Raw genomic sequence first — 8,469 nt, forward strand, 5'->3', positions numbered from 1 at the left:
CGCGGGCGGGCGCCCAGGAACGGGAGGCAGGGCAGGAGGGGGCTCAGGCGCGGCGCGCGGCGGGTCCCGCCATTGCTGCCGCCATCGCTGCTGCTGCTGCTGCTGCCGCCGCCCCGCGGCCCCTCACGGGGCTCGCGCCGCCATTTTCCTCCGCGCCGCCCGCTCCCTCACCTCTTACCCCGCCACATGCGCGCCGCCCATTGGCTCGCGGGCCGACGGCAGCGTCACTTCCGCCCACGGAGAGCGAATGACGTGGCCCTAAGGGAAGGGGCGGCGCCCGGCGCCGTTGCGCCCCGCCCCCCGCGGGTGGGAGGGGGCGGCCCCGCCCGTTGCCAGGGAGACCCGCGCGCCCCGCCTCGCCCCGCCCCCCAGGCGCGGCCGTTGAGGAGGCCGTTGGTGCCAGGCGGCCGTTGGGACCGTTTCGGGTCCCTGTCGCCCACCTGCGGCTGCTGCCGGGCGGGCGTCGTGCTTAGCTGCTCCTCTCGGGCACGAGAGAGGCCCCGCCGATTGCAAAAGGAGGAGGAAACCTCCCCTTAATAAAGGCGGCGTCTGAGGAGGCGCCTTCCTCCGCAGCGCCTGTGGCGGCCCCGGGCTGAAACGGCGCCCGCGGGGCGGGAGGCGGGTCCAAGCGGGATGAGTCACGGAAGCGCTGATAAAGCGCGGACAGCGGTTATAAAAAGCCCTCTTTAGTGTGGAAAATGGGGGCAGTGTAGCTTGTAGAAGATGGCTGAATGTGTCAGGGCGATGACTGAGCCCTCGGCATCTTCTGTCACTCAGCAGGTCTCTCCTTACGGCAGAGGACGTTACCTGTTGCCCAGAGGCAAGGAGCAATCACCGCTCTGCGAAGCCAGCAGGAGACCTTCCCAGTGGGAATTAGGCCCCGTACACAAAGTGTGTGTTGCTCCTTGCTGCCTCCGCCTGTAGGATACGCAAAATACATTGCAGGCAAAGGACAGAGCAAGAGCCCTCAAGCGAGTTCTGTGCCCTCAGACAGAAAGGGAGACTGAAATGACACATGAAAATATTTACAGTACCCAATTAAAAATCAATCAATGAAACAATTAAAATTATTGTGTTAAAATATTTTTCTTGCTCTGGAAATAAGTATCTTTCAGGTTTTTAATACAGAGCAATCTTAGCTGATAAAAAATACATCACCTTCAGACCGCTAGGAAGGTTGTCCTGTAACTGTGTAAGCCTTCAGACACTGAAATTCTACTGAGGTGATGACACACTAAAATAGTTAAAATTTAAAGAAAAATTATCACATGTTACGTGTCAATAGCATTTGCATAGGGGACACAAGTAAAGTGCTGCCCTGGGACACCTGACAAAACAGACTTTATGCATGGGAGTGCTAATTGAGTCACTGAAAGCTAAAGGGAGATAAGGAATAATAGCAACTCTACTTTCAAAAGTAGTCTGCTGGTTTTATCACTGCTCAGTTATCAACGGAGATTTATGAACTGCCAGGAAATCCCTGAGATTTACTTCCTGTAATTCACTGGTTTTAGTGGTTTTGGTATTCCTTTATTTTTCAAGCACTTTGGGAACAGGTCAATCGAATTTGTGTATCCATCAGAGCTGATGCATCAACCACGAGGTCTCCTTTCTTTTCTGCAGAGGCCTGGAAGGCTCCGGCCAGTGCAAGGGACCACTTGCAGTGTGTTCTCCCACATGAAAAATGCATCACTCAAAAATATATATATGCAGCAGCTTAAGTTATATTTTAATCAATTAGCTGTTCATCTACCAAAATGCAAACCCTTCTAATCCAAATAACTTTTTCTCATTTATCTTACCCAAATGTTTTGCAGAGGTAGATCCTATTTCCTGAGAATGACCTTCCCCTATTTACAATAGAGTCAGGTTTAGTTGACAAGAGTATTTTGGTTCATCAGCATTACTTAACTTTGGAAATAGTAATAAATCTTACTAACCAGGACAGTGGCTGTTACTCTGTTATATTTGCCTTGGTAAAGATATACCTTCCTTGTTCTACCTGGAGCTTGGATAATTTAGTCTCATGTCATTTAAAAAACAGTTTAAAATAAATGAGAGGCAAACATTTCTGGAAAATTGAAATTCACTTCTCAAAGGCAAGATTCTGAACAATCCTGTGAAATTACCAACATCACTGTAATGCTCTCAGAATTATAAGCTTAAATGAGTTGAATTTCTAGTAAAGATACCTTGCAGTATTACAAGATTTTATTTATGTGGGGGTTTTTGTACAACTATACGAATAATCTACCATTAAAAAAGCCATACAGAGGTTACATTTATTTTTCTAGGAGACAGTACTCGTTACCTTCCTCAAACTATCTATACTAGTGGCGTAGAAAAATGAGCGTTTTCTTTACAATTTTCGATTGCCCCTCATCCCCACCTCTCAACTGTTATAGTGCAGATTCAGAGGAAAAGTTATAGGCTGGCTGGAAGAGGAAAAACAGGGTAGTGAGCGGCTCTGGACACAGTAAAGGTTCACCATGGATTAACTCAGGGGTTAATCTAGCTCGTAATCATAGTAATCATCATCCGTGTTAGCTCCGATGCTGGAGGCCTCATGGGCTTTCGCTTTCTTTCTGTCTTCTTTGCCTTTTTCCATGGAAGACAGGTTGTCCTGACACTGGTGCAGAATCTTGCTGGAAGACATCCAGCTTTCCCCTCGCCTCTCCTCCGGTGCCGCACACTGCCCTCCTCGGACATCCGTGCCCTTGTCCATGAGCGCTCTCCTGGTTCGCAGAAGGTCACAAGTGCAATTCCAAGGGTTGCCGTCTAAATACAGATGCCGGAGGCGAGGTAAATACTCCAGCACTTTGCGATCCAAGACTGATATCTTGTTGTTTCGTAAATTTAAAACCTGAAGCTGTTTCAAGTCCTTCAGCTCTTGTTCTCCAACATCTTCTATGTCATTTCCTTTTAGGTCCAGTCTGGCAAGGGTGTCTGGAAGTCTGAATAAAATTAGAACAACACAGATGGGTTACATTCATCACATGAATTCTATCAGGGTAGGTGGTATTTGGTGGTGCAGATTTGCCCAGCCACAGCTGTCTTAAATAAAACTATCACTAACAAAAGTAAAGTCTTTGATATTCAGTAGTGGTAAATAAAAGCAATTAGGCTTTGTTTGGAAAAAAAAATATTTGAAATATTTCCTGAAATATTTGTGTCCATCTCTGAAGTTTTCAGAACACTGTCTATGCACACTTGAACTGTTTTCCTAAATTACTACAGTTCTGGTCTGAACTGACTGTTTGTGCAACTGAAAAAAACAGCAACCTTAATCCTTCAGTGCTAAGAAGAAAGTTACGGGTGGGTGTCAAGTAAGCTTAAAATTGGATTTTATACTTTTTAATGCCATAAGCAAGCCTACGACCAACATGAAGGATGAATTTGTAGCAGTGTGAAAGATGAAATGTCTGGAGAAGCATAACACCTAGTACTCCATTGGTGGAGTCTTAGCAGTGTTTGTGACTGAAATAAATGTTTTGAAAATAAACTACAGACAATGTGATAGCTGTCCAATATAACACTCTAACATAAGGGTACTCTGGGGTAAAATCTCAGTCCCACCGATGTCAAATGTCGGGATGTCACCCAAGCTATTTATCCAACCAGATATCCATCCCCAAAGAACAACTGCTAGGACCCATTAATTGTGACATATTGACTATACTTGTAACCTTTGAAACTGGTGGCCAGCAGTTCTCAGGGAGCTGTCAGAACTTACTCATTTATTCATGGGTGTCCACAAAACTGCCTGGCATCAACAGACAATTTAACTACGTCCATACATTTTTACTTCCCTCCCCTTTTATTTTAAGTCTCCACTTTAAATTTCTATTCATTCTAGAGCTCAAAGTGTTGAACAGAGTATCAAAATTCTCCAATATATCCTTAAAAGTACACTGGTAAAAGGCTGATAGAGAACTCTTTTTTTCCTGTTAATTCTCTTGACTAGAAGGTTGTAAAATAAGATAGATTAGACAATACTTACATAACTAGAAAGCATTAAACATTCCTGTCGAGCTAAACTGAAATCAAATATTTATATACAACTAAATCACTTTCTGAGTATAGAACTTCCACCAAATAGATTCAAATGGACTTGATGCTAAATGAATTGAAATTTTATTACATTATTTATTTGGGCCAATTAAATCTGTCCCTAAGCCATAAAAGTAAAATTTAATAGTGCAGTTGTGTTAAGCTGATATTAATGGAATGACGTGGCTATTTTATGCCATCTTACTGCACAATTTTTTGATATAATAAAAATAATGCCACTTTACATCAGACTAGCCTCTGTTTGGTCTAGCACAGGATCGCTGATAATGGACAAGATCAAAAATCAAAGAAATGTGCGAGAGCCTCTAGATAAGGCATTAAGGAGCACAGTGTGCCAAAGGGACAACTTCTGTGCTCCTTTGACTGGAGTTTTGCTTGAAGTCTGAGGAGACTGGAGAGTTTATAAGCCTTCCCAATACTTGGTCTTGTGTGAATTAAATGAAGTTGGTAATGCTAGCATCCACCTAAACAGTACCTACGTTTTGACCAGACTCAGCTCCTGAAATCATAATATTTTAAAATTGATAAACTCAAGTTTGGTAAAAAACATCCGTTTAAACTTGCCACCTTTCACTTCTATTGAATGTGGCACTGCTTTTGCGTTTCAGGAGGAGATAAAACTAAGGAGCAGTATAACTTCTCTATAATCATGCTTCTCCTGTCCTGTTGCTGTTATCCATGTGCTAATTAAATACATGGTCTCACTGACAGAGATGTGAAATGAGCAGATTTACTGGATGCCAGAGACATAGCAGAAACAGCTCCAACTCTATGAGGCTGCCAACAAGGTTACCAGTTAATGCTCCCTATGGCAGAGGACCTATGGCATAGAGATACATCTATTAAGAGTAGGTCTGAATGCAACTTTATTTCAGTCTAGACCTCACTGTTGTAATCTAAGGAAGGAGAAGGTGATAACCTCAGATTCACTTGCCTCAGCGGGATGGAGATGAGGAGATTCTGCTCCAGTGCCAGGTTGGAAAGCTGTGTGCACTGCCTGAGAGCCCCCGCCTCGAACATGCGGACGCCGTTGTTGTCGAGAAACAAGTGCCTGAGCTCTTGCAATCCCTGGAAGTCCTGTGCTGTCACCCTCTGAATCAGGTTGTTGCTGCAGTCGAGTTTCTGCAGTCTGCCCGGCAGCCGGAGTGGCATGGCGTGGAGCTGGTTCTTGGCGAGCTCCAGTGTGGTTAAGTTAGGAAGGAGCTGGGCACCATCTATTGAGGAAAGCTGATTTTCTGAAAGGAGGAACTCAGACAGGTTTTCAAGGTGTTTCACATCTCGAAGTCTTATTGTTTTGAGTCGGTTTTTCTCTAATTTTAGTGACAGCAAGGATTTAGGCAGGTCAAGAGGCACTTTTGTCAAGAAGTTGCCACTCAAGCTGAGAAACTGTAGATTATGGAAAGATGTAAAGAAGTTAGCAGGGAAAGAACTGAGTCTGTTGTCAGCCATGCTCAGGTGCTTCAGCCTAGGAAGGTTCGGTGCTGCAGACACCACTTCCAGCTTGTTGCCATCCAGAGTAAGGCTCTGTAAATTGCCAAGGGAAGCAAATGTGCTTAGGCGCAGAGTCGCAACCAAGTTATTCCGAATATCAAGCACTCTCAGTTCCCTCAGACCCTCAAAATCAGAAGCATGCAAAGTTTTGATGGAGTTATCACCCAGTTTTAAAATCTCAAGGCCAGCCGGGAGGAATGTGGGTATACGTGCCAGGTGATTTTTGTGGAGCTCCAGGGACTTCAAGGTGCTCAGCTCTTTGAAAGTGTTGGTTTCCACCGATTCTGTTCCGCTGCACGACAGGACCAGCTCTTCAAGGGCCGACATTCTCCTGAAGTCAGTAATCTTAAAAGAAAAAAAAAAAAGACATAATTCCTGTGATAATGCACTGCCTAGTTCCTGGATCCTCTCACTGGTTACTTCTTGATGCTCTGACCATTGCTAGCGCTTTTTCTTACAGAATGAGAAACTAAGAGGAACTGAGTGTTAACTACTGAGGTGTTACTGTAAATATCTACAATTTGTGAATATTTATTTACACTTTTAGGATATTGTTGCTGAAGTCCATATTGCACCTGGGCAATCACACAGGCTTGAAGAAGGGACGTTCCTTTCATGTCTGCCTGGTGTCCAGCGTGTGTGAAATGGACACACCATAGTCCCACCCGCAGCAGGAATCCTTGCAGAGGGCAGGTGGTTATGAAGTGCTCAGCTCTCACAGCAAAGCTTGCTGGTGCAGCCATTTCTATACATTTACAATATGTAAATATTTCTATTCATCAGCATTACTGCCACCACAGTGTGTGTTCCCAGAGGAAGCACTCACGGACGCCATTACGGCTCCTGAGCTTTGGGAAGTTTTGGCAGAGAGCTAAAATTTTACACTTCCTCCCCCTCTCTCTTTTTCTTCAAAGTAAAATACTCTAACATTGGAATGACCGAACCAGAAGTGTCAGATCAGTTTGGTTAGAAGATCTGTATGGAAGAGGTTGCTTTTACAGCTACTGAGCTTTGTTACTTAGTAATAAGGAGATGCTTTGTGGTGGTAAATGAAACTCATATGTTGATGGTGACTGTAATATGTAGAGACATACTAGTTGCTTCGTTATTTTTCTGCTCTGTTGGAAGCTGCTTGTTTACAAAGCTTGCCATCTTGTGTCTCCAGCCAACAAGCAAGCTGAAAGGATTCTGGCAGTTTCCTCATAGAGGAGGTATGAGAAACTGTGGAATGAGAGTAAATCCAGGAATTCTCGCAGCACACCCCATATTTAAACAATAGTTCTGAAACTATCGGCAATGTTACCTCGACCCAGGTGCTTGCTTTTCAAGAGTGCATTTATTTGGAAATCACAGAGCGCTCCAGGTTCTGCGAGCAAGTGCTGTGCACTGAGCAGGCAGGAGGGAGGGCCCTCCCTCCCCTATATTCCCTCCGTATGGCCAGTAAAGACCTCAGAGGTGTGAAACCAACCCTAGTCTATGTGATATCTCTCCAAGGACTCGTTAGCTGCAGGCACCTTTTACTCTCACAGAGGGAAGTTATAAACTACATTCAGCAGCAGCCCCTTGTTTGAGTCAGGAGCCTTCAGAAGAGCAGCACAAAATCCTCTCGCAGCTCCGATGCTGTGTTGTGGTTTTGTTCTGGTCATGTCAGCCAGTTTGGCTGTATGAGCAGATCTGGTTATTGTACTTACGTCTTAAATTAACTCATATAGGTGACTGTAAAAATGACAAAGCTTCTTTTGTCCGGTTCCTGCATGTTTTTGAATTGTATCCCTTTATCACATCTACAAACCCACATTTTAACTTCTGGTAAAGGTAGAACCCACACAGCAGTGAACAAGGAATCAGCTTTCACTTTGCCTTGACATCCTCAGTTACCACGAGCTTTTGCTCATATTCTTTGTGTCTCACAAAGTCCTTTCTGAGCACTTTTGGATTTGTAACAGAGCCAGTGAAGAAGAATAGATATGTGGCCTCTACTGATGCAGGTTCTGCCATCAATTGTACATCAGTTCAGTGAGGAAATTCATGAAGCACCCCAAATTCTCAAATAACAAAGCTGGCCGATTTCCATTTTTCTATCATTGCATTAATGGTACGTACAGTTCTGGTCATCATTATGAGGCTAATCTTGCAAAGTTTTAATCATGAGCATTCCCATAGGAATGAATTGCAGTTCTCAGGAGCAGAAATAGTCATATGTAAATAATACAGCGGTCTTAAGGAAATTGAAACAGGTTTTGAAATAACAATTGAAATAGGCCTGGCACAGGCTTATCCCTTATCACTTTGAATGAAGTATTTCCTCCTTCTCACTCAATTGATTGGCGCTGCAAGGGGCTTAATGGTCATCTTAAGAGGTGATAGAGAGCTATGTGAATCACTTCTTTTACTTCTGGTCAGTGTATATTCACTCTGTGAAGAAGGATGTTAGGTTTCTTAATGTGGGTTATTATAATTTCTATTTTCCACTTATTTGGAATGCTGTGTCAGACTTGTGCTGGGCTGAGACTGAAACATTCATCCATTCTCTTGCACACCACGCAGCCGTACTGATCTGCATCAAGACACATTTTAAAGCATTTCAGCTTTCTTTTTGCTATGAAGCGATGTTTTAATCTCAACCTCAGCTGTAAAATGATACTAAAATATTTTTCAGTTTTAAAAAGTGCATCTCCTGGGAGTGGATACTTTTATTTTAATAGCAACACTTTCATAGTTGTGTCATTTTAAAGTTTTTGCTTTCCTTTTAGGGATTTTGTTTGTTTGTTTTTGGAACGTTTATGAACTGGAATCTGTTATAATGAGAGTTTCTCAAATTGGTCTTGCCAGAAGTACAACTTTTTTTTTTTTTTTTTTTTTTTTTTTTTTTTAAACAGAGACAACTAAACAAATAACTAAACTTAA

At 43.5% G+C, this 8,469-nt stretch overlaps 1 protein-coding gene across 1 annotated transcript in view; it reads right to left on the reverse strand.

Annotated features, from left to right (window-relative positions):
- Positions 1-2,288: 2,288 nt before the first annotated feature.
- The window catches only part of LOC112949447 (nephrocan-like), an 8,895-nt gene continuing 2,714 nt past the window's right edge, over positions 2,289-8,469 (reverse strand). The window contains exons 2-3 of the mRNA XM_026041854.1: positions 5,006-5,907; positions 2,289-2,954 (exon numbers count right to left, since the gene is read on the reverse strand). Coding sequence (XP_025897639.1) covers positions 2,507-2,954; positions 5,006-5,907 — 1,350 coding nt within the window. The 3' untranslated portion in view covers positions 2,289-2,506. The remainder of the gene's footprint in view (positions 2,955-5,005; positions 5,908-8,469) is intronic.

This window comes from Nothoprocta perdicaria, unplaced genomic scaffold (assembly GCF_003342845.1).
Source record: "Nothoprocta perdicaria isolate Ctin4 unplaced genomic scaffold, notPer1 scaffold_296, whole genome shotgun sequence".
NCBI classification, from domain to species: Eukaryota; Metazoa; Chordata; class Aves; order Tinamiformes; family Tinamidae; genus Nothoprocta; species Nothoprocta perdicaria.